The sequence below is a fragment of the Haliotis asinina genome, chromosome 16, assembly GCF_037392515.1.
Source record: "Haliotis asinina isolate JCU_RB_2024 chromosome 16, JCU_Hal_asi_v2, whole genome shotgun sequence".
NCBI classification, from domain to species: domain Eukaryota; kingdom Metazoa; phylum Mollusca; class Gastropoda; order Lepetellida; family Haliotidae; genus Haliotis; species Haliotis asinina.
The window spans coordinates 40,241,026-40,268,477 of NC_090295.1; the positions used below are offsets into that span (position 1 = coordinate 40,241,026).

The window sequence follows — 27,452 nt, forward strand, 5'->3', positions numbered from 1 at the left end:
TGACTGTCGCTCTGTCCCTACTGAAGAAACACATATTTACACAATGCATCTTTATTCAAGTAACAATAGCGGTGTATGAAATTATCCAATCTTCTGTATAATAGTGTAAACTGTAGGTACGGTTATGCTGCACACAAAAGTAAAATACAACATAAATAGAGCAAAACAATCTAATATCAATTTCCTATAATAAATGGCCAAGAATGACAAAAACCGTCCGACCTCTCGTCGCATTTAACACGGGAAATGAACATAATATAGTGTTCCAAGAACGGTATAACTATTACATTAAACATGGCATTTGACATGACAGAGTTCTACTTCTTATAGTCCAGATCACTGTGAAATTAGAAAGTACATGTTAAATATTTCTTCATGCTCCTGTTGTGACCGTTTCTGCTTCTCACAAACAATATTGTTCTGATTGGCTCATCTTTATTCCAGGGTGCACGCCTTAACATTTTAGTGGGTGGCCTATGGAACATCTGAAAATCATAAGGCTAACGAAACCGGGTGTGGGGTGGGCTTGGGGTTAATCTACAGATAAATAGTGACATGTCAAAGACCTAGGGTCCGTTCTTCGCAATGACCTTGGTGGCCCAGGTTTACGATCAGACCAAGGTGACCCTACTTATATCTTTGATATAGATACAGGGCGTCGCCCTTGTCTGTCGCTCATTGAATCTTGAATGATGATCAGGGGTATTTTCTTATTAGTATGAAGATAGTAGTCTAAGATACAGACAATGAGAGGGTAGAAAGGACGTAGATCTGTCATAGATGTAGGAGACATGAACGATATATATTTTGAAGAGATTAAGCGAGTGAGGTCGGGACATCAGTTCCTGAAGTACAACGTTTCTAAAACACTTGGCCGAAATATACCCAAACATTAACCGTGTTTCAGTTTGCTAGGGATGCGTGACTGCATTTCAAAATCCGTAAAGACATCCAAAACTTCCTGCAAACAACAATGACGTGCAATAGGGTCGAGTGGCCCCCTTTGATTAGGAACGATCACTCGAAGGACTCGACGTAAAGGGCGATTACTGTCAAAATTAATCTATTTGAGAAAGCATCTGCCTTTATGCCGTTAACCAAAATATGTTACGGTTGTACTGGCTTCTGTTACTCTTTGACGAACTTATCATTGACACTGTGACGTGATGGATTCATGTGAATTTAACATTCCATAAATAGAACATACAATTATAAGTTTGTGAGAGATATAAATCTATGTGTAAAGGTTATCATAGTCGATGTTGAGTGTTTTGCGGTTTGTTTCTGCCTCTGCCCTTGTGTCTGTGTGTTTGTGTCTGCTTATGTCTTTGAGTGTGTCTGTGTGTGTTTGGGAATTGAAAAAAATCGCGCTTTAGAAATAAAAATTGCATATAGTGATCCTTCGTCCAAGGACATCAAGATAGCGATTTCTACTACAGTGAATAAAACTGAAAGCAATAACTGAAACGCCATGCACCATGTGCACATCAGTAAGAAGTAGCTGCAGATGTATACACAAATAAACGCCCGGTAATAGTTGTGAAGTATTTGACACAAGGCAACAAGACTGGCAGTGAAGCTTGTCAGGTTTTGGCAAAGTCAGTGCGCGTTGTTGTTTTCTTCTAAACTGTAGACATAATACTGCAGCCAACAACACATGGGGCTGTCGTCTATTTTCTCATCTGTTTGGTTTGGGACGGGAACCCATTCCTAAGCGTTTGTTTTCGTCTTGGCAAGTGTCATGTGGAGGGATTGCCAAATTTTCTATACAGTTTTATCGAACTGAACTTGAGATGTTTAGGTCACACACAGTAGGTCCATGAACCATTAATTTTATACATAGGCTGTCGTCCTCATCATATTCAGTGCAAATCCGTCAGTACTAACTTCCTACGACAATCTGATGAAAGTATGCATTCCGTCCTTCACAACTGACAGATTGGGGAAGGACTGAATCAAGGGCTGGCCTTAAGATCATCATGACCGACCTCCGATTAAAGCTGATATCGCCATAAACCGTTTCTATATGGCTGCCGTGGAGGTCGGAGGGCGTAAAAGAAATGGCTATGACATACCACCACCTGCAGGATCAGCTCCTACATGTGATTGTAAATCTAACCAAGCGCCCGTTTCACAAAGCTCTCGTAAACCTAAGATCTCGTAACTTTTCTCGTAACATTCGTACCTCCTTTGTTGTAACATAGGAGGCAGGAATGCTACGAGAAAAGTTACGAGATCTTAGGCTTAAGACAGCTTTGTGAAACGGGCCCCTGAGTATGAAGCAGCAATGTCTTACAGCACTCACACTTATACACAGCTTGGAGTCCACTTACTGCACCACTCCAACAGCAAACATTGGCACCATCGAGGTGATCTGGGATTCCAGATGTGTCAGAATTTCATACAAAGATCACAGTTAAGACCTTGGAGAAATCATGCCCAGCAGACGAAGCATAGTGACAGTTAAAGCACTGACGATGACATCATGAATGATGCTCTCATCATGGCTGCACCTGTCTATTCTCTGACAGCGTTCATGTGACTGTTTCCTGTTCCGAGTCTCGAAAGGCGTTCTCAGGGGTTCCTTCACATATAAGCGTGTCCTATACCAGACCAGCATCTTTCGCTAGAGAGTAGAAGTGACTGCTTTTGTTCATCAGCAGTACATGAGGATGGTCATATTCCAGCACAGTCCCTGCGCCCATCACCAGGATCCTGCAGAGCAATTACCGAGTTGATGAGCTTTTACGTCGCTTTGAATAATACTTAAAACATAAGTAGCAGAGCGAAGCAATGTAATACAGTGAGAAAGATATTATAGCTATTTGCCGAAAACAAACGTACCGAATGTAGAAATGGAATGTGGATTGTTTTACTAATGCCCTGTGCTTTATGGCTGTTCAGAATACAAGATTCGAAACTTAACATTACCCTTCATAGTCCGTGGTGGTGTTTAGACGGTGTGATGGACAATGAAGTGTGTGAGTTCAGTTTTACGCCGCACTCAGCAATATTCCAGCTATATGGCGGCGGACTGTAAATAATCGAGTCTGGACCCGACATTCCAGTGAACAACAACATCGATCTGCGCAATTGGGAACCGATGACATGTTTCAACCATGTCAGCGAGCCTGACCACCCGATCCTCGGGACCTTCACAGGTCTTATGGACACTGAAACACACCTGTCATCATCCATGATGGTGTGTTGACGGTGTGATGGACAACGAGACCCACCTGGCATCATCTGTGATGATATGTAGACGATGTGATGGACAACTAGACACACCTGTCATCATCCATGATGGTGTGTTGACGGTGTGATGGACAATGAGACTCACCTGGCATCATCTATGATGATATGTAGACGGTGTGGTGGACAATCAGACTCACCTGTCATAGTCCATGATGGTGTGTAGGCAGTGTGATGGACAATCAGACTCACCTGTCATAATCCATGATGGTGTGTAGACGGTGTGATGGACAATCAGACTCACCTGTCATAGTCCATGATGGTGTGTAGAAGGTGTGATGGACAATCAGACTCACCTGTCATCATCCATGATGGTGTGTAGACGGTGTGCTGAACAATCAGACTCACCTGTCATCATCCATGATGGTGTGTAGACGGTGTGCTGAACAATCAGACTCACCTGTCATCATCCATGATGGTGTGTAGACGGTGTGCTGAACAATCAGACTCACCTGTCATCATCCATGATGGTGTGTAGACGGTGTGATGGACAATCAGACTTACCTGTCATCATCCATGATGGTGTGTAGGCAGTGTGATGGACAATCAGACTCACCTGTCATAGTCCATGATGGTGTGTAGACGGTGTGCGATTGACAGTATGGTACAGCTTGCAAACTCTGCACGTATTGTCTCCTGGATCAGACTGTCCGTCTCCAGGTCAACAGCGGCTGTGGCTTCATCCAACACCAGCAGCTTGGACTTCCGTAACAGAGCTCGGGCCAGACACACCAACTGCCTCTGCCCAACGCTAGAAGCAAACAACATCAATGTGGGGTTGGTGTGCGCGTTTACATGTATGTGTGCGCGCATACGGAGAACGAAAGACAATGCTTCGTTTATGGAACTGATAAATTCACATTTATTAACACCCTATTTGTAAAATATAGTAAGTTTGTTCATTTTGTCCCGACCATAAATACCGTGTTCATCTTGTTGGGGCACCGGACTTATTTACAAGCAGATTAACTTTGCATGTCCATATTTTATCTCCAGTCTTGGGGGTCCTAGTGAACTCACCTCAGATTGACTCCCCCCTCCCCACATTGATAGTCCAGCCCCTCGTGGAGACCGGCCACGAACTCCTTCAGATGGGCTTGTTGCAGGGCCAGCCACACAGCGTCCTCGCTATACTGCTCGAACGGGTCCAGATTCATCCGGAGTGAACCGGAAAACAGTACTGGATCCTGTGTAAGAAATACACGATGAGATGCTTCACATAAAAATATTCCCCATACATATATTTATTCATAAGTATACAAACATTGTGACAGACAGACAGGCAGACAAAGGAAGGGTGGTTTTGTGCAAAAAAGGACACGAGAGACAGGAGTTTCCATAATTTACCCCCTTGAAAAGTACACGTTTGCCCCTGACTTAACAATACAACGGCGATTTGAAGAAAGAAGGAAGAGCACGAGTGAGTGAGGTTTGTTTTACTGAGCAATATTCCAGCTATACGGCGGCGATCTGTACATAATCGAGTCTGGACCAAACAATCCAGTGATCAACAGCATGAGCATCGATCTGGACAACTGGAGGAAAAGCACATTGCCGCGTGGGTAGTAACACCGTTATCAAGCACTTGCTTGTCCATCACACCCTCTACATGCCATTATAGACTATCACAGGTGAAACTATCACACGAAACGTCACACCCATTGCAATAAAGAAGTTCACCCTTCATCTTCACAGCTTCTAAAAATGCTTCTCAAGGAACTGATCTGAAGAATGTCAAAGTCATAGAGAGGTTCCCGCATAAACGATGCACTCTGAAGGTTTAGATGGCCAGAAAACGTGTCAAAATTGTAGAAAAGTAGAACAGCTTCAAGACACTTACTCTTTTGATAAACCTCGAGGAAAGAGTATGATATAGACAATCAAAACTATCATAATTGGGATCATTCAAACACATAACTGCAATGTAACAGCAATAACCTTGACTTTGACATAAAACCAAATGGGTGAGAGGAGAACAGACATTATAATCAAGTGCGTGATACGCATCACCTACCTGAGGGAGAATAGTAATTCTTGACCGAAGATCGTGAAGGCCAAGACGTTCTATCATGTGACCATCAATCCCAATGCTGCCACCTTCCGCCTCGACCAGGCGGAACAGTGCCACGCTCAGGGACGACTTGCCAGCCCCAGTCCGCCCGACAATACCCACCTGGAATGTGACGTCACAGTGCAGGAAGATTCGTCAACATTCTAAATCAGGTCTTCGAGAAGACATGAGTGGATGGTCAATTACAACAGATGCTGTTTTGACGAAAAAGGTATTCACAAAACAAAAAAGGTATTCACATCAATGCTTATACAGGATAATTTCAGCCTTTATTTTCATTGCCACAGCTTATCTTATGCTTTAAATATTTGTGTTCAAAGATCCATTTAGATATAACCCTACTGACCTTCTCCCCGCCCTTGACGCGGAACGTGACCCCCTTCAAGATCAGGTCAAGGCCGGGTCTGTATCGCGTTGTATACAACTTGAACTCGACACTTCCGGTCTGCGGCCAGTTGTGATTAGGCCGGAAGTGAGGGTTAATCCAATTTCCCTGGAAGTGAAACAAAATTGTGGATCCAAGAATAGCGATGTCATGTCATAATCCGAGGAAAACATATCAAACTATTGTGCTTGGCAAAAGTACGACACGTAGGTGCCAGCTTCCGGCTCATTAGTAGAATTTAATTTTAATAGCAAAAGTAAAAAAAACAAATGTCATCTTTCTTTGTCAATAAATGATATCTACTGAGAGATAAAATCTGCACAATTATTAGAAGACGAGAGATCCTGATCACTCCACAGTTTCAGTATAGTAACCAGTGACGAACAGTTTGGGGAGTGTTTTACTTGTCAATGCCTCTGGAAATGTGTGGACTGGTGCAATGACGTTTGTTCGCCATGGCTCCTCAATACACCTGGTACAACGACGACCTGGATACAACATATCTAGACGATACAGGCCACTTCATCTACACTGACCTCCGTGGCAAGGTCGGAGTATTCCTTGACCCTCTCCACTGACACGATATTGGTCTCAAGGTCACTGAGGGTACGAACCAACCACTTGAGCGACTGTGTAATCTGGAAGCAGGAGATAAATCAGCGTGCAGACAATGTACATCAACAGGATTGGCAAAACTATAGCCAACATGGCCAAGCATGTAGAATCAGGTATTGTTTGTGGGAGAAGGAGTGCCACTTTAGACATCTCCCTGACATTATGCTGACACTGACTCACTCCTCCACTCCGTGAGGTGCGTTCTCCATACCTGTAAAGCATAGGTGACGGAGAGCCCTGCCGCCCCGCCGCTTATCCCGGGGGTGAGAAGAGAGAATACGGAGGCCGAGAACACCACGCAGCTGCTCACCATCTCGATCCATATTCCCAGCCATCTGGAGATTCAAAATAATAGCTGCATCAAACAGAAACCAGACAAAACTCATTTGTGTCACAGATAATGAACGGATGATATGTAGTTCTTCATTGGCAATTTGTAAGACACCATTTGCAAAACAAAAGAAGGTCAGTCGAGACATTTTACTGGTTACCACATACATGTGTCCTGTATGACAAGCATACCCCATGGAGATCCCACATAACAAAGTATGTCCATATATATGTCATGAAAAAATGACTTTGTGGATTCCATTGACGTGAAAATTAGAACTTATAGAATAGTGCATGTGGGATGCCGTATTCAAAATTATTGCGATTACGCAGCGACATGCATGCACGTGTGTAGATGTCTGTTTGTGCTGGTTCTGTTTTAAGGGCCAGCCCGCTGATATACCATGCTGCAAGGGAACGTTATATTCCCTTTATTCTCAGCGCAAGTCAGATGGCAAGAGGTACCATCTTTTGGTAGGGCGCAACAGGGGATCGAAAGACTCTTAAAGCTGACGCTGTGTCCACTTTACCAATGCATCAGTCCTTTAATGTATCACAATTTGCAGTTTGCAGAATTTCTGCATTCTCCCCAACCATCTCAGATGACAATCGTGTTTTTCGCTCTCTGAACAAACAAAACGTCCAGTGCGTGTTTCCGAGTAGTCCAATTCTGCATCATCCATGCTCACCGTACTGACCTATTTGCCGTGACAGCAGCAAAGTAGAAGATCTGGTTCTTGTCCATACGTCTGATAGACTCTTCGATGAAGCGGTCCGTGGCTCCGTACGCCCTGATAGTGCTGGCTCCGCTGATGGACTCACTGAAGTGGGAGAAGATAGGCGATCTGGAAGTGGCCTGGAGCCGCTTCAACTGTCGCGAGGAAGGGACGAAGAAACGCTGGAAAAGGAAAGTGAAAACTGTCGTCAGTGAAACACTATGGCAACAAACACATGTGTCAGGATTTATCAATATAGCAGCACATGTCTTTACTCTTTTCATGAACACCAGGGGCTCCTGTTACAAGGCAGCCTTAACTAAGGTTAACCGTAACTCCCACTCTTTAACATTACACTGAGGTTGCCTATGTCTGAGGGATTCTTAGTGCAATGGTAAAGAATGGGACTTGGGGTTATACTTAGTAAAGGTTTTTTAAATGGGCCCAAGGTGATTTGAGTGATTCATTCATATGATTCACATAAAGTTCTTTCCCGCCTTTTACACCCAATGAATTTTCGTTTCGACAGATACTGGAGTGATCATTTGAAACTACTGGCATCTCATTTTGGATTCTGAAAACGATACCGCCATCTGTTATCGGGCTTTTACTATAGAAACTTACCTGAGCTTATTCACGAAACAATTACCATCAAAACTAGAGCGAATTAATGATGAAGGTGCTTTCCGCAAAACCGTAACAATTTCACACAGAGAACATTTCTTTAATTCGTTTGAAGAATCGAACGCTCGACTGTGAATGTTGGGTGATTCATCTATCGATACGATGTATATATAGAGAGTAGGCTTATGTGGCTTGAATAACACACACCTGGACCATGTAGTAGAACCCGACAAGGGGGATAACCACTGTCAGGAAGAGCGGGGTGTTGATGCTGATGACGAGCAGAGTGCTGAACACAGAGAAGATGGTGGTCACGTACATGAAGATGATACGAGGGAGGTTGTTGTCAATGGTCTCCACGTCACGTGAAAAACGGTTCACAATTCTGCCGATAGGTGTTGTGTCAAAGAAGGACATGGGCGAGCGGATGGTGCGGTTGAGCATGTCGACGTGGAGGTTCCGGGCCGCGCGGACCATCCGTGTAGAAGCCAGGAAGGCGTAGACGAGGACGAACACTCCTGGAAGAGATGCCGACATGAAATGTACATTTTGTGCTTTACATATCTACCTTGCAAGGGCAATAGTGGGAATAGCTTGTTTTCCTACCAAGAATACCCATTATCATTACTGAATGGCTGAATGGCGCTCTTGACTAAGTCGACTGAGAGTGAGTCAGTTCACAGATTGTGCACAGCGATGACCGCTTCGTTAGATGACTCGGCAAACCCGAGCCCATTAAAAATACATGGTGAACAAGCACTCCTCCTTGAAAGGTATAAAAGATGATCAAACAGAGGTTACACTTCCGGATAGTTCTGAATTACGTCAAGATCATCTACCAGCTTATCAAGAATGGCTTTGCTCTCGCATGATATCATGTGAGGATAACCTCTCCTTTCACTTAATAGACATTGTACTACGTAATCCCCAGATCCACTCGACGTCTGCCATACCAGTATCAGAAATCTGTTTCATCCCTACCCTTCATAGCCTGGCTGGAATATTGCCTCGTCAGCTCTAATATGTACATTCTCATCTGCTACCCTAGTCAAGAGTCTCCCGACTTTATCGCTTCGTCTTTAACTGTCGTCAAACAATGGCTACGTCTGGAAACCTTCTTGCCCGGAGACCAACTTGGAATAACTTTGTTATATAAGCGTTGGTGATGTGTCATCACGAGAATACCCAAGGTGAGTGAATGAGTACTGTTTTATGCCGATTTTAGCAACAATCTAGTGATATCAGTATCGGGGGACACCCGAAATAGGCTGCACACATTGTGCCCATTTGGGAATCGAACCAGGGTTTCGGGGAGACAAGCGAACGCTTTAACGAATAGGCTACTCCACCCCCCGGGATGCCCCAGAAGATGCGATTATGTTACACACTGCAGCGTAAAACAAATAATTACAAACCTTCTAAAATCGTTACTGGGCTGAGGACATTAGCCTTATCTCTGCAAATTTAGGTCAATAACAGATCTATGGTGCCGTATCAAATCCATCGCTGATGTGGAACCCAATAGTGCAGTCGTAAGCCGTCTGCCTATCTAGCTGAAGGCCCGGGTTCGATTCCCGGAGGACAAAATACTCAGATCTTCATTGTCTCAGCTCACCCGATATAAAATGGGTACCCATGACGATGTGTTGGCAATGCGAGTGTTTAGTTCATTGCGCCTAACAGGCAGAATGGCTTATGATCCATAGGGTGTTGAAAATGTCACAGTGCCCTATGATCGGGAATAGTAATGTACGTAGCGCATGAGGAGGGAATTGGCCTGGATATGAGCGCCATATAAGCGCAATATTACTAGTACTGGTACAAGCGTCTATTGCGGGTTCATGTGTAGCTAACATCACAACTGGGTGGATAGTTTGTGCGATGTGTCTGAGAGATGTATTGGAGGATACCTTGAACACATCCCAGGACGCCATAGATTGTCAAATAGTACCGGTCTACAGGCAGGGAGGGGTCTGTGGTAGAGTTGGGGAAGGGTTCGTCCCCCGTCCATTTTGCGAGCCAGATGTTGGCCGCTACACTCGCTGCCTGGTAGCAGGCAAATAGCAGGAACATCACACAGGTGGCCAACACGCCGACTGCCTTGATGTAACTGATGAATACTGAGGTCTTCACCTGAATGTACAACAATACAACATACAACAATTACCTGAATGTACACTGATACAACAGTGACATGAATATTCTTCAACAAAATTCACCTGAATGCACAGTAAGACAGTACAACAGTACAACAGTCGCCTCAATGTACAACAATGCCACTCAACGGAAGCTACAACAGTACAACAGTCATCTACATGTACAACAACGCCACAGTCACTTTATGTACAACAACAACAATCGCTTGAAGGTGCATCAATACAACAGTCACCAGAATGAAACACGTCAGTATGTTAGCATCAAACAGGGATTAAAACACAGGCACCTCAAATTCGAACAGTTAACTCCGTTTTCTTATTTGACGAGTCAGGTTTTAATTGTTGCCTGTTTGACTACATCAAAGGACTTGACATCCAGTATTGCAATACAAGCATGACAACAGGTATGTGACAACACACGTGTGAGAACGTGTTACACGTGCAAAACGAGTGTGATAATACATATATGATAGCATCGCTAGTATATGTGACATCGCTAGTATGATAACAATTTGACACCGTGAGTATGATAACACATGGAAGTAGAACTGTACGTAGAAAACCTGAGGTGTGACAAAACGTGCACGTACCTGGCCAGTTTCCGCTTTCTCTTCATCTATGAGTCTGCCGACATTTATAACAGACGGTCGTCTCTCGTTGGGGGGTCCACTTCCGGTAGAGGCCGTCCGTTTCCTGTGGGCATGACCAAACGGATATGTAATTACTCAGTGCCATAAGTTATGGCTCAGTATAGCACATGTTCAATGTTTCTCACACTTACTATTTCTTATGCTACTTATCATCCAGAGAGTCGAATGTTTTCTTTGTAAACTCATGATTTACCAACACGTTTCAAGTGTCGGTTCCTGCTGCCAAATGTAGGAAAGTGTGAACCATAGTATTTCTGACCGGAAGGAAAGGCAACAGACCTGCGCCTGCGAATCACGAAGTTCGTCTCGTCTCCGGAAGTCGCACAGTCCGACGTGCTTGTCACTGACTCCACGTGCTGCCACATCTTCTCCTTGAGTTCTCGTACTGCAAGATTTGAAATGTGTCATACATTGCACATGTCATCACTAAATTCTAGAAAAAATGACAGGAGCGAAGATGAGAGTGTAAAAGCTGCCGTGACTCTGCTTCGATTAGACTTATTTCTCATGCACGGCGTTAGCTAACACTTTAACATAGCTGTCTCAGTATTCTGCCTCCATGCTGACCAGTCCTTGTATCATGCATTTAGAGCACAGCATCAGGCACATTAACATACTCTCTTTAGATAATAAAAATACCTTTAGACACGACTGCGTCGGGTATCGAACCCCCGCCCTTCCGCCCTCCTGGAATAGGCTCTGTCATCTTGACCAGGGAAGTAACGAGCAATTCTTATACAAATTCAAACGTGCAAAATACCTTCCGGATCTTCGTCTGTCTCTGTGTCGTTGTCCTCTGTTGAGAAGTGGTACTTGAGAAACTGCGCAAAGGGGCCATCGTGCATCATCAGCTTGACGTACGACCCGCACTCAGTTACCCGCCCCTCAGACATCACCACCACCGAGTCCACCAGAGGGAGCCAGTGAACGGCATGAGTCACGAAAATACGAGTCTGAAGATACAGTTGTACGCATATGGTTTCATAATGCTACCGATGGTCAAGTACACTGGTGAGAGGAAAAACGCGTTACCATTTTCTATAAGGGTACACCACGCCAACACAATGCAATGAATGGTGGTACTTAACATCACATTTAACGGCATGTCGCTTGTATCACAACTAGGTTTAGGATGTAGAGGTTATTCTATGATTGTTCATGTCATACTACGTTTACGACACGAGTGTTATGCGCACGGATATAATATTCTGTTTATTACCGAAGTCGTTAAATTTAGGACAAATAAACTCAAATCTACTTTCAAACACAGCCTGGTTACCCGTCGTCATGTAGAACGCAAAGTTACAGAAGAACCGTGATGTCATGGCATTGTTCATGACGTCACGTTACCATGACAAAGTGATATTTTGCCCAAAGGAATCGTATGAAAAATAAGAACCCAGATATGGTCACCTACATAGGTAATAAAACAAAATAATACCTAAGGTATGATCCTGATACTAAAAGATTTGGTTTCAACACAGAATCCGAACCTTCAACCATTAGATCCCAGCACGGATACTGTGGGTGCTGTTTGGTCATATGTGAGTGAGGGATTTGGGTTGAAGCTGGATATACCAATATCCATACCCAATACTAGTAGATAAACTGTATGTTTTCTCTCAGAGTACGCCCTGGTCATCAACAAAGGCACATTCAGATGGGAGAAAGACGGCAAAAACATTCTCACCAAGTAGGTACACATCCAAATGGAGATAAAGCTGGAAACAAGTTCCCATCCCTACCCTCTCTCAAACTGATATAGTCAGTCTTGTATACCTTCTTGATGCTGTCTATAACGAAAGTATCATACTCCTTTCCTAAAAAGGAACGCACAAAACAAATTGACCTCCTACCCTGTGTCCATGTGAGGACTCGTACCAGCGTCTACCCCGTGACGAGCGGAAGCTCTGACTATTAGACTCCCCTACAACCCGGGTGACTAGTTGCTGGACTGACTTTGTTGTAAAGACACTAGCCAAGATGTTGAAGGCAACTCACCTTGTGCTTCAGCAGCCCTTTGTCGCTGATGACTTTCCGGAAGATGTGTTTGCCCACATGGGAGTCGACAGCGCTGAGTGTGTCGTCAAGGAGGTAGACGTCGGCATCACTGTACACTGCACGTGCAAGACTGACGCGCTGCTTCTGTCCTCCACTCAGATTGATACCCTGAATATATACCCTGAATACTCATACAACTGAATACACCTAGCGTCTAAGACATCGCTGTTCGTTTAGTATATTACGCCAGTCAACAATAATCAAGCTATATGGAGGCGGTCTGTAAATAATCGAGTCTGGACCAGACAGTCCAGTGACTGACATCATGAACATCGATCCAGGCAATCAGGATACTATGATAGTCAATGAAAAAGGGCTTACCATGCTTTCTAGTAAGGGAATCGAACCAACCCAGATTTGAGTAGAAGCATGTTGTGAAGCCTTCTAGCAATAAATTTGTTTTGCGTTTGACATTGACTTCACGTGATACCTTTTCTCCTATCTCCGTCATGTCCCCTCCAGGCAACATGTCCAAATCGTCCTTCAGAGCGCATGCGTCAATAACTTTTTCATATCGCTTCCGGTTCATTTGTTTCCCAAACAGAATGTTGTCCCGCACTGTGGCATTCTGGATCCACGCCTGTTGAGGAACGTATGCGATCTTGCCCTGAATGTAATACAGGGGCAGAGAGTTGATGTATTAATCAAACGATTAGAAAGGTGGAACCTTTGACATAAAAATTGAGTTCTATGGGTTATAGTAAACATGATAGCCATGTTTGCTGGATATTTCACGCTGGATATATAATGCCTTTTTTGTCAAAAATTCTTTCATACCCCCCGAAAAGAGTACCGCTATGAGTGATTTGATTTTGCTCGTTCCAAAGTTAGGTAACAATGTCAAGATGGGAGTGTTTATGGGAAACGTGTGGTTGTATATACCCTGAGATTCGCCTTGCCATGTACAATCTCCATGTCTCCTAAACACGCCGACAGCAGGGAAGACTTCCCCGATCCCACCTGGCCAGCCACGGCGACAAGCTTCCCCTCCAGCACCGACAAGCTGATGCTGAATAGTGAAGTACATTGCATAAGGTTTAGTGTTTTATCGGATTTAATATTTGTCCTGTGTTGAAAAGAGAGGAAGGACATGCGAAGTTGTGGGTTGGGGGATTATATGAAGCAGTGTCGAGAAGAGGATGTCGAGAGGAGGATGTCGAGAAGAGGATGTCGAGAAGAGGATGATATAGGGAGGAGGGTGATGTGGCTTGATGGGTGATAATACTTTCGTCATAGCCAGCATCAAGAAGGTATACAGAACTGACTGTATCAGTGTGAGAGAGAGTAGAGACGGGCACTTGTTTTCAGCTTAATCTCCATCGGGATGTGTACCTACTTGGTGAGGATGTTTTTGCCGTCCTTTTCCCATCTGAATGTGCCTTTGTTGATGGTCAGGGCGTACTCTGGGACAAAACGTAAACTTTATTTACTATTCTGGGTATTTCCAGCTTCAAAATTAAAATAAGCTTTTTCTAAGGTCTCTACAACCCAGGGTAATGAATCCTCATAGCTGCCCATGAACAGGGCAGAAATAAATCGTTATCTTCAAAAAGAATTGTTCAGACTGGAACCAAAGTGCAGAGGTTTTCCTAAAACAACAGATTGTGCACAAATAATGCTCACTGTCAGAACTCATTCAGTCTTTATTATTTATAATCACCTAAGAAACACATTGGTAACGATGATTTACGAATATCGTAATATAAGCTGAATAGGTACCCACTTCGAATCAACTCTCCGATCGACATGAAAGGGGGTACACTCTGCGTGGGTGTGTGTTTTTGTCGTTAGCATGTCGATGGCGTCTCCACCAAACGGACACGTATCAAAACACTGTAAGATCGGCAGCGGATCGTGATGAAAGGGCTATAACTCTTGACGAGTACACACATGCTGAGACGCTATCAGTGAAGCAGCTCTCCAGTGTTCTTGTTAAAAACATTTTAGACAAGATAATTTGGACGAGATAAATGATAGTAGCAGCGAACTCTTTGTTCGTCAACTATTTTCCCCAAATTGTACCCTGGTTACACTTGTTCCAATGTATTCCTTATTTTACACAATGATCCTGACTGGTGTGAACTTGATAAAGTTTAAACGAAGACAATTCCTGGTCTCCACCCCTTTAGCATGATAACGTTCTAGCAACTGTCATCACAATAAACGGCTTTGGGATAGCCTGGCGGTTAAAGTGTTCGCTCGTCACGCCGAAGACACGGGTTCGATTCCTCACATGGGTACAATGTCTGAAGCCCATTCCTGGTGTCCCCCGCCGTGATATTCCTGGAATATTGGTAGAAGCGGCGTAAAACCATACTCACTCGCGGATGACAATACATATGTACCTTCATGTAGGTTTTTACCGACTGTACAGCGGTCCAGCTCGCCGGACTTTAGGAACTTGTCTATCCGGCCGATCGACACTCTGGCCTGTGTGAGAATGTAGATTGTATTACAGTTATATTGGAAATGTGCATTTGGAATTCATGCCCATAAAACAGATAGCAAATAAATCTTAGACTTATAGGGGCGCTGGCTATAGACCTAGTCTATGACGTAACATTGAAGGAAAATCTTCGAGTTAATGAGGATGTGATATATAGATTCGGCCCGTGACGCAACATCGAGGCCTAGGATATCGAGTTAACGAGGGTGCAGGGTGTAGGTCCCTTCCATGGCGCAATATCAATGCAAATGACTTAAGAGTTAACGAACGTGTTGGATATAGCTCCGGTCTACTATGTAACATCGAGACATAGGACTTCAAGTTAATGGGGGTGTAGAATGGAGGCCCAGCCTTCGACCTAACTTTGAGGCAAAAAACGTCCAGTTAACGAGTGTGTCGGACGTAGTCCGGCCTGTGATCTAACATGGAGGCAAAGGACCTGAGTTAACGAGAGTGTGGGATGCAGGTCCGACCAATGTCATAACACTGAGTTATTTAAAGGTCACATGCAACGTAAAACACAAGTTTGCAGATTTTGATACCTTTCGGTATACACTTACCGAAACAAATCATCAAAAATGCCAATTCAACCTATAAAGTTGAAAAAAGCGATGAAAAAAAGCCCGCGAAATCGAAGTCCAAATTGTTCACAGGGCTGGGGAAAAACGTGGTTTCAACAGCTGCTTGTCTGCTAAAGACAATATACTATACACAGCTTCATCATTGACCACATGCAATTTGAGCTTAACACCTATCAGGCTATACGCCATAAACAAAATAAATTGATTTATGACTCGTGCACCCCAGTCCTGTCTCTGCCACATTATGTAATTAGGCAAACATACATACACATGTACACATGACATGTTTTTATGTCTGTGGGTTGCAAACAAACTACATCCATTTTTCTCGGATGACTGGATCTGACGGAAACTGGTGCAAACTCTTGTCAGTTTCAAATCCTGCTTTGTACTTGGACAAATGACAGATTCCAGCCACGCAGTAGTTCACCATCTCTACTGAGATGATTTTTGATGGGATCGAACGACATGTATTTTCCAAACCCAACATCTCTATATACATTCTTCATGGATAACGACTTCTTTTAGTGTATATGATTTTGTATGACAACGGTATATGAATCCATACTGAAACGACGCATCAAGTATAATAAATGAAGTTTTTGTCCATAAAGAACCTCACTCTCTTGTTACTCGCCATACTTGTAAAATGCCCATCAAACAGATCATCTTTCTATACACACAATGAGACCTCGGCGTATCAGCAAATGAACCAGCCAATCGAGAGCCGTCGTTACACTTGAGTGCACCCCTACCCGCTATGACTGGGTTCAGTCTCCCGAGGTCTTCGTTTCGAGGGAAGTAATCCCAAGTACAAAATATTGCAGTTTTGCATCGCGATTGTACGCTTATGATTTTGACTATTTGTTTTTTTTACAAGAGGCAATGTATATCATATGTCATGAATAAGTTTTTATTGTGTTTTAATTATGTTTGATTTTTTTGTTGCATGTGACCTTTAAAGGGTTTTAACCAGGGTAAAGGTATAGGAAGTATCTTTACCTGAGCAGTGTTGGAGATCATCTCTGGGATGAAGTTGATGGGAAACTGAAGGATGTTGAAAAGAGAGAGGGTCACGAACGCCGTCCCCGCGTCAAGGTGAACATCTGACGTCAGTACGTAGGCGGAGAACGTCGCCAAGGTCACCTGTCACGAAGGTCATTTAGGTATTGCATTACACTGCTTCTGAACACTCTCTCTGGGCTGTAAAATGTTAAAATGGAACAAAACGCTCATTCCGTTTTTGATTATTAACATCAAATTAAGATTTAATTTTATAAATCAAGCTAGTCACTGGTGTTATATCTGGGTGTTACTTACTAAATACGGGGCACACGTCCACACAAAGGTGCTGAAGCCGTTGAGATAGGCGATCTTCATGAGGATCTTCAGTTCTTCTTCTCTGATGGAGAGAATCCTGTCCCTAAATGAGGCTTCCCACGCGTACAACTTCAGCACCTGCAGGTGAGAGTCAAATACTTAGTGAGGTGATGCCAGCACCATGTTGGTTGCATGAGCAAGCATAAAGTCATGAGTGAGTTTGGTAAAATGCCGTTTACAGCAACATTACAGCAATATCACGACAGGGGACACCAGAAATTCCGCCTATGTGGGGACTAGAACCCGGGTCTTTATCCTGACAAGAGCACGCTTTAACCATTATGCTACCCAACTGCCTCTGAAGGTGATGAAGAATATTTATCGGTTTGGTGAGACCAGCGGTCACACGATCTGCCTGAGTGACATAGGTCATCGGTTCCCAATTGCGCAGATCGATGCTCATGCTCTTAATCACTGGGTTATCTGGTCCAGACTCGATTATATACAGACCGCCGCCATATAGCTGGAATATTGCTGAGGACGGCTGAAACTTAACTCATTCATGCACTCACGTAGGTGTGTATCTAATAAACAAGGAGATGTTACCTTAATTCCGTTTAGAACTTCATTGAGGAGTTTGATCCGACTGTCTTTCTTGATGAGGTTGAGACGTTGTAGTTGCTGTTGCTTGTATGCGAGGTAGGCGTTGACCGGCAGGAGCAGGAACAATACAAAGAGGCCTGCTAGAACAGGGGCTCCCATTCTCGACCACAGCATGTAAACGGCCAGACAAGCCTTAAAGTGAAAATGTGCACTTGGTAGTGGTATACTTCACCATATGTGCATATGTTGATATTTGTTATTTTCTGTTGTCATTTATTTAAATATACCGTTACTATTTTATCATCAGCTCGGTTATGCAACTGGGGTAATCATAAATCAAAATCAACATATGAATTATTATGACAGCTGTCGAATCAGCGAATCAACTTATGAGTCTGTGTTCCCCTCACCTGGAACGGGATGGACCACATCATCCAGGTGTAGTTGATCATATCCTGGATCCGCTGACAATCCACTGCCATCAGGTTCACGATCTCACCAACTGTGGACATCTTCTGTGACTCACTGTTCAAGAACAATGCCTGAAACCCAAGTTAACAATTACCACAGCACTCGTTTCTCGTGTATTTATCGGTATGTATAGACACATCGCTGTCCGACCCGTGAAGATCCAGGGTAGAATACGCCTTTAGCAACCCACGCTTGCCACAAAAATGCGATATTGATTGTCGGTGGACTTGGTTGTCATTGGTTCCCAATTGCGCAGATCGATGCTCACGCTGTTGATCACTGGAGTGACTGGTATAGACTCCTTTACTTACAGACCGCCGTCATTTGGCTGAAATATTGTTGAATGCGTCTTAAAACTAAATTCACTCACTCACATCGGGTGTCCATTTGAAGCACTGGTAAAAGGGGCGACAGGGTAACCCGGTAGTTGAAGGGTTCATTCATGACGCCGAAGGTGCGGGGTTGATTTTAAAAAATGGGAGCATTTTGTGAAATCCATTTCTGGCCTCTTTTGCTGTGATACTGCTGGAATATCAGTACAAGCGGCGTAAAACATGACCGACATTCTTGTCGACTACTTCAGCTATACGTGTCGTGTTGACTTTATACATTACGGCTAAATATGGACGTGCTGGTAATTGCATATATAATGTAAACTCTTGCACAGCACTGAAAGACAATGAACCAAAGAAATCCGACAGAAGAACCATCTTCCCCAATGTGCCAGGTACATGCCTCCTTGTAGACAATGGACCAACAGATATATCGTATGTGAGTACGGTTTAACGCCTCTATTAGCAATGCTCTAGCAACATCACCACGGGGAACACCAGAAATTGGCTTTACACATTGTACACATGTGGGGAATCGACCCAGGTCTTTAGCCTTGACGAGCGGACGCTTGCCTTCTTGTAGATGGCAGCCATGAGGGTTGTCCTGACTCTCATCCCCAGGGTCATGGCGTAGTGGAACTGTTGGTGGTAGAAGCAGGACTGGACGAAGGCCACCACGAACAATCCCAGTGACAGGACGTAACCCTTCCAGGGGTAGTCGGCGGCTCCAAGCTCGATGTGGGCGATCAGGGCGCTGGAGACAGAGTGATTCAGAGTGAGAGTGTGAGAGTGAGAGAGAGAGGAAGGGAGGTGTGTGTGTACTTGTGTGTGTGCTTGTGTGTGTGTGCTTGTGTGTGTGTGCTTGTGTGTGTGTGCTTGTGTGTGTGTGTGTGTGTGTGTGTGTGTGTGTGTGTGTGTGTGTGTGTGTGTGTGTGTGTGTGTGTGTGTGTGTGTTGTCTTGAGAAAGTGAATGTATGAAGCTAGATGATTATGGGAGACAGAAAGACTGTGTTTGGCTTAATGCGAGCAGGAATGTCTAACCGGTATTTTTTTCCAATGATTGGGTAAGTGGGTGAGTGATTGAGTTACTGGGTCAGTGATTGGGTTACTTAGACAATGATCGGGTGAGTGATTGAGTTAGTGGCTCAATGATCGGGTAAGTGGGCGATTGATTCAGATAATGGATGAGTGATTGGGTAAGTAAATGAGTGATTGAGTTACTGGGTCAGTGAGTGACTTAGTTATTGCTCAGTGATTAGGTACGTAGGTGAATGGTTGAGCAGGTCAGAGAATGATTGATTGGAAGGATGACTGACAGTCGGACGATATCAATTGAATATCAGACAGATTTTACTTGAAACGAGATGGACATAAATCAAGATGATCTTACACAACTCAAACCAATCAGTAAGCACGGTACCTGACTTTGGACAAACCACTGTGGCTGGATTGATTGGATGGTGGGTGGTCCATGCGGATAGAAAGATACATGGATTGATTGGTTGGTGGGTGGTCCATACGGATAGAAAGATACATGGTTTGATTGGTAGGTGGTTTATTCCGATAGGCATATACATGGAGTGATTGGTTAGTAGCAAGCTGGGTGGATTTATTTCTTGTTGTATGACGGGTAGCCTCGCCTGTGGGTAACGGGTGGCGAACCGGTACGCACTCCTACCTCAGTAGTAAGGGGGACACAAACTGCAAGACATCTGACACAGCTTTGCAGCAATAAGACTTGAGGAGGGCCGGGTAGAATGTCTTGAACAGGACGCGGGACAGCGAGGGTCCGGTGTGATGACACCCCGTCGGCATCTGCTGCTGGCTTCTCTGGTCCTCGGGGGAGAGTAACGGGCATCGTTCCTCTGAACCAGAAGTGGACGGGGAGGTGGAGAATGAGCGTGATCTGTACAAAGATGATGCACTCAGTCTGGAACAAAATAAATATATTCATTAGATGTCATACATGATGATGAGATCTATTCATGAATGTGGCGGCGAGTGGTCATGTGCGTAGTGTTCAGGTCACTATCAGTTGAAGTTAAGCACCGTCGAGCTCGGACAGTCCTTGGATGGGCGACCGTGTTTGGCAGTTCAACTCTTGAGATTTTCTAGGAATTCGGTCCTGCCCCACTACGAAGCACATGGGAAACATGTAGTCTCACCTTAGGCAAGTGAGTTTGTTATAATTCGCCTCTGTTCACCCAGCCGAAAATGGGTACCCGGTGAGATAGAGTCCTGTGACTATAACCTTCTAGCGTCTGAGAGGCAGCTTGGGTTATCCGGGGTAACGATAATCAGATTCTGATTACAGTGTCCAGTGAGCAACTAGTCAGATGGATACTAGGCACTATGTAAGTGAAATATTAATTAATATTAATATTAATATCAATGTGGGCGTGTCCTTCAGTGTCAGTGGTAAACTAGACACTCAGTTTGTCACTATGTTTGGAAAACAATGGTTGTCCAACTGCATTATATAGTGATTAATGCTGACCTGTGATGGACCTTGGGGCACTTACCTCTGTTGTTCCCTTTTCCAGACAGCCTCAAACTGGGGCAGCACGCGGTGACACTGGTCACGTGGGTGCAAATCCCACAGGTCACTCTCATCTAGGGGCTTCCGGAATCCCAGCAATATGAGCCTGCAAGAAGAAAGAGTAGATAGTAGCAGCAGCAGCAGTAGTAGTGGTAGTACTAGTAGTAGCAGTAGTAGCAGTAGCAGTAGCAGCAGCAGTAGTAGTAGTAGCAGTAGTAGTAGTAGTAGTAGTAGTAGTAGTAGTAGTAGTAGTAGTTATTGCTGTTAACATTACCAATAGTGCGTAACATCAATGATGATTCAGGATCAGACTGTGTTGTGACAGACTGGTTACTGTTTTATTCACAATGGTTCTGTTATACTCACTTGGTCATCCACCAGAACAGGATTCGGGAGATGAATGACGCCTTCACTTCCGGACACTGTGGCTGAACATAACATAAACAGAACATACTGCCGGTTATACAAACACGCACCATGCACACATCCCCAGTTTTCAAATCTCTCATCCCTACCATCCCAATGCCATCATAAGGGAGGGGGCTCCAGGTTTTTTGCGATCAAGTGTAGTACAGATTGTCAACTTGCTACAACAACCATGTGAGAGTTTTATGAGCTTGATGTGTGTATCTACGCACGGAATTCATTTCATAGTCATGTACTGCACGTGCACTAGCCTACATCCTATATCTGCTCTACCTTTCACAAACCAAATGGGTTTGTTCATATCCATGCACCGTCTGCTTCTCGTAAACGCAGTCCCTGCGCCGATCCAACTTATCCTTGTTTGCCAGTTGTTACTCAAAGACAAAACCCATAGTGACCAAGATCAGTGTGACCTCGAGCACATTTACCTGGGTAAGATGGCTGAAACTCACCGGCTCATAGTCGCACTCGTGGACGTTGTGGGTCGTCTCGGCGAAGCAGTGAAATAACAGCTGTAAGAGGATCAGGAGGTACTGCAGGATGAAGGCGTAGAACCGGAGCGGCTGGCTGGTGTACACCTGTAACAGACAAACGCAGAGTCGTAACAACAGTTCACTTCCGAAACCTGTTTGTCAGGAAACTCTTCTTGTTCATATCTAGTGCGCATTCAGCAGCGCCCCAGCAATATTCCAGATATATGACGACCAGATATATGTAAGCCTACGTTGTCCACAGATCACAGATGAAGGGTCACTGACATGTTAAACATGGGATTCGAACCAGTGCTCTACGGATCCGATAACGGATCAAACAAAAAAATTCAAACAAATAACAATGCTAGATAGTCATCAGCAGAAACAAATAATATCGGATGAGAAAAAAAGTTATATGAATGGACACGGTCAATGATGACCACAAAAGTCTTTTCCATGTTCTTTCCTACTAAACCTCTCTCTACTCACACAATTTACATAGGAAGAGCAGAGTATGTTTGTTGTGTGTTCTGTCATACAACGACGACATTTAAACAATGAAGGTTGGGCCTGACAATCAAGTGATCCCAATTATGGTCCAGAATTTCATTTCATCTGAGTGATAGCAGACAGTGACGAACCTCCTGAATGAAGTAGGTGTAGACAGGGATAATATCGGCCACGCTCAGCTGCAGCCAGAACAGGAAGAGGATGCTGGAGGTTGTCACGCCATGAGTTGTGCACATGAGGGACAACATGGCCGCCAGCAACTATAACACAGTGTCGATAGTTTCACATTACAAAGAGTTAATACGTCTTCAAAATTAACAGTCGCCTGATTTCTGGAACAAACGTCAGACATGGTATCCACATGAACGTTGTCTACGGAACTGGCATATAGCGTTATGACCACAAGCGTGTCGTGATATGAGCTGCAAAGACGTAATCAAATACAGGTCGGTCGAGAGATCAGCTATACTGCTGCCTCTGTTAAGATTCAGTGGTTATATGCGCGTTAGTGTTTCACATTAAAAGGAATGAAAGTCGGAACAAGATGTTTATGGGTACTATTTTTCAGGATATCCAGTATGACCAACGGATATGCTGTTTTATTGTTCAATATATTTACTTCAAAATTCCAATTTACATATGTCTTGGAAAATAGTATAAGGCAAACCAGACTCGCCATTCCTCCAAAGTGTTTTCATTCTTGTTCAACAACATATCGTCAACTGATATTCAGTGAGTGAGTGATGTGGGTTTTACATCAGTAATATCGATATATCACGGTAGGGGACACCAATATTGGACATTGTGCCCGTGCGGGGAATTGTACCCTGCTTTTCGTTGTGACGAGTGAACGCTTTAACCTTAGCTAGGTTACCCAATCGCCCCACGAAGAGTGACCATTGATATTTTCATTGTAGATTTTAACAAAAGAAAAATATCCGTTTATATCTTCTTTGCCGCATTCTGTGACATCTGTGAAGCTAATATGGCGATACTCCATATGGGTACAATGTGTGAAACCCATTTCCGGTGTCCCCCGTCCTGATATTGCTGTAATATTGCTAAAGCGGCTTAAAACCATACTCACTCACTATATGATGCGTGATATAACAGTAATGCTTGTGAGGGACAATGGACTCACGTATGTGACGGCTTCCAGTGACCGTGCTAGGTAGAACATGATGGTATAGGGAGGACTGTGGACGTCAGACCCCGTGGCAGCAAACACTTTGACCACCTCGAACCCCACCAGCACCAGACACAGGCTCTGGATCATTATATGAATAAAACAGTGAAGCTTACAACGATTTATACTGCTTTCTCATCAACATAAACAGTCAGGAATACCACAGCCAGAGCTGTGTCATGGGACCCTATGATACAACGTAACGTTGCCTTCCAATGTCTGTACCGGCTTTTGGTGGAGAAAATATCCCTTCGGATACCGAGAAAGAAATTGTATGCAGAATTTTGAACAATGTTCGTATTTGTAGCCAACAGATGATGAAACAGTTGATGATGTCTTATACATGGTACTGGCAATTTTATTTAACACGGCGACCGGAAATCCCAGCAGTGACGTACAGATGTTGCTTTACACGATGAAGCCGGGTTCTCCGCACTGGGAGGGCATGTTTCCTTTGATATTGGCAAACTCTATGGATAACAAGTTTTTGTATGTTGTAAGTGCGGCGTTTCGATAAGGATTCGTGTGCCATTGTGAAGCAGGAATGTAATATGAAGTCGATGGGAGCATGTAAATTTTTGATAGTGTACCACCCAACTTCTAAACTGCCACCCAAAGGAGTTATGTTCGCTTTGCTCTTTATATTTATACTGAAAACAAAAGAGATATAGGTACTGAGTGATGAATGTTGAGTGCTTAGTGCTGATTGCTGGGTGAAGCACAGAATATCATTCACTCTGTAACATGCAGTCCAATGTTGGTTGTCCTGGACGGTTTGCCGAAACGGTGGATGAAGCTCCTGGACTTACGGGTTTTGCTACACTGAGACTTGATGTCGGTAGGGGCTGCCCTGGGGCAAACTTGAGTAGGTAGAGTAGGTAAGGCAGAAGGGTGAGCCACAACCATCCGCACGGGACAAACACCAACACGGTGTCCTGGAAACAGGAAGTGAACTCGGGCCACGTGTTCTCCCATAGCAACGTCTCGTTCTGGAACAAGCAAGGAAAAATAAGTCTTCTTCAAGTAACAAATTCAAACATTTTTGTTTGTACAACAGTTTACGACGCTATATACGCTGTAGCAAAATACTGGAAATGTCAGAAGGAAATTCTAGTTAACAAACATTAAGCTCAGTGCTTGATGAAACATTAAGCTCAGTGCATGAGAGCCATGAGATCACCTACCCATAATGGTGACCCGCCGCATAGTTCCATTGGATTGAAGAGCTGAAAAAGAACCGCGGTGCATCAATCAGTTGACAAACACGTGATTTCAGCCATATGATTAGAGTATCATGCACCATTAACGGTTTATTTCTTTTCTTCTTAAAGACAGATATACAGTCTGCAATCGCTACAACAACAGATAGCCTCCAAATACACAAAAACCCACTGATCGCATTTTATTAGTAGGTATAATTTCGTAAAGGATATTTCAACGATACTCGTCAACCTTTAGATATTTTATATACTTCGATGCTTTTGTTCAAGCAATCTTGAGAAAGAAGGATCTGATCATGATGGAGATGTTTCAGAGTGAATGAGTAAGTTTAGATCCCCACCGTTTATGGAGTCAGTCTGTAAAAAACCGTATCTGGGCCAATCAATGAGTGGATAATGTGGGCACGGAGCCACATCGTCGAGGTCCTATTTAAACCAATAAGGTCACCTCTTCTGACCAGCACAGATTGCTTGATACCATCCTTTACAATATGGGGACAGTGTCATGTTTGTATGGTGGTCATGCAGGTTGATTTTAAAGATGAACCTGTGACTATTTCGAAACAAGTTTGATCCGTATTTTTTCAAGATGTTGTCAAGGAATAAACGGAAGACACTTTGAATTCTCCTAAATGGAGGCTTTACTTTCGTATAACGAGAGAACGCGTTAGAGTTACCACAATAACATCTTCAGTACATGTGACGGGGTATTCGGTTTGCCCCTATTTTATTATAGTGGTAAAATACGACGCTATAAATTCACTTTACAAATTTCAAGGTGGGCTGGAACTTATGAATCACGGTGAAACCTGATTTGGGTTAAAGTATACAAACACTATGTAGTATTTCTTCATTCTAATAGCCCTCTCGATTTTACAATCCAAACAGACGCATGAAGATCCAAGTTAGAATTCATCTAACATAGATGCTCATGCTATTGACCACCACCGCGTGATTGCAATATTGGGGAGTGCGGTGAAAAGGTAAACCTAACTCACTCACAACCTAACTAGACACATTAAAGGTCACGTACAACTATGTTCACGTACAACTATGGTCACGTACAACTATGGTCACGTACAACTGTATTCACGTACAACTATGGTCACGTACAACTATGGTCACATACAACTGTGTCGATAGGGCTGTCAGACTATCTTAATATGTTCATAATAGCAGTCACCGGTTTGTCTGGTCAGGGTTATTAACAGACAGCAGTCAAATAGTTTGAATATTACAGTTCAACAACATACACGATCTATACACGCTGCATCAATCCTTTAAGGGAAAGGTCTGTTCCTCCTCACTGTGACTGGTTGGGACGTGTCGCATCTGACCATCGTCAAATTGTCAGTCAAATATGTTATACACATGTAAAATTGGTTTTTGGTATGAAATGCTAACATTTTTAAGTGCATAAAGCAAACGTGTTTATGCACATAAACAAGGTCATATCTGTGTTCTCTTAAACCAAGCTTCACTTAAAAGGCTTATTCGGCAAATTTTCCTGAATCAGGTGCGAGTTTGTTTTAACAAGTTCAAGGTTATTATTTTAGCCGCAGTATATTGTGCAGCTATGCGGAAATATAGGGGCCCTTTGTGCATATCAAGATGCCTGTCACTTGATGGGACACTCCAATCAGCGATTCAACCCACACATCGGCCAAATATCGGCTGTAGCTCTAGATGACATACAACACTTCATAAATCTCATGTAGTAATTCATGTCTGAAAATATGTTATACAAATGCCTACTTTTTAAGGAAAGCCCATATTTGTACCCAAGCACTGTCATATATATCACAACTGTCGTAACTGTCGAAGCTCGTGCTGCTACTAATAGCAGTAGTAGCAACAGAAGTAGTGGTAGTAGTCGTAGCAACATCATCAGTTGTAGTAGTAGTATCAATAGCGGCAGTAGTGGTAGTAGTAGTAGTAGTAGTAGTAGTAGTAGTAGTAGCAGCAGCAGCAGTAGCAGCAGCAACAGCAGCAGTAGTAGTAGTAGTAGTAGTAGTGGTAGTGGTAGTGGTGGTGGTGGTGGTAGTAGTAGTAGTAGTAGTAGTAGTAGTAGTAGTAGTAGTAGTAGTAGTAGTAGTAGTAGTAGTAGTAGTAGTAGTAGTGGTGGTGGTGGTGGTGGTGGTGGTGGTAGTAGTAGTAGTAGTAGTCGTAGTCGTAGTAGTAGTCGTTGTCGTCGTCGTCGTGGTGGTGGTGGTGGTGGTGGTGGTAGTAGTAGTAGTAGTAGTAGTAGTAGTAGTAGTCGTAGTCGTCGTCGTCGTCGTAGTAGTAGTAGTAGTCGTAGTGGTTGTTGTAGTAGTAGTGAAAATAGCAGCAGCGATAGGAATGGCGGTGTTAGTAGTCGATGAAGTAGTAATAGCAGCAGCAGTGTATAAGTACAGCAGCATTCAGAGCTACTACTGATCGTCCTACTGGAACTGCTGAGTCGAGAACTACGACAACCACGGTAAGAACCGACATTTGAGAATGA

General features: G+C 43.7%; 1 protein-coding gene across 1 annotated transcript; it reads right to left on the reverse strand.

The window, feature by feature from the left end:
* Window positions 1–35: 35 nt before the first annotated feature.
* Window positions 36–25,004, reverse strand: LOC137267938 (multidrug resistance-associated protein 1-like). Its single transcript, XM_067802389.1, has 31 exons — window positions 24,932–25,004; window positions 24,557–24,736; window positions 23,703–23,828; window positions 22,693–22,821; window positions 22,031–22,156; window positions 21,519–21,580; window positions 21,136–21,258; window positions 20,292–20,543; window positions 19,187–19,367; window positions 18,221–18,352; window positions 17,814–18,002; window positions 17,208–17,345; window positions 16,890–17,033; window positions 15,206–15,290; window positions 14,197–14,263; window positions 13,743–13,869; window positions 13,291–13,467; window positions 12,801–12,968; window positions 11,560–11,752; window positions 11,079–11,184; window positions 10,740–10,842; window positions 9,904–10,126; window positions 8,201–8,511; window positions 7,352–7,551; window positions 6,535–6,658; window positions 6,245–6,346; window positions 5,670–5,816; window positions 5,267–5,425; window positions 4,273–4,439; window positions 3,809–4,003; window positions 36–2,715 (listed from the first exon to the last, which is right to left on the reverse strand). Exons 1-31 carry the CDS (start codon window positions 24,959–24,961, stop codon window positions 2,604–2,606), a joined length of 4,578 nt encoding a protein of 1,525 aa, XP_067658490.1. The 5' UTR covers window positions 24,962–25,004; the 3' UTR covers window positions 36–2,603.
* Between the last annotated feature and the right edge of the window lie 2,448 nt (window positions 25,005–27,452).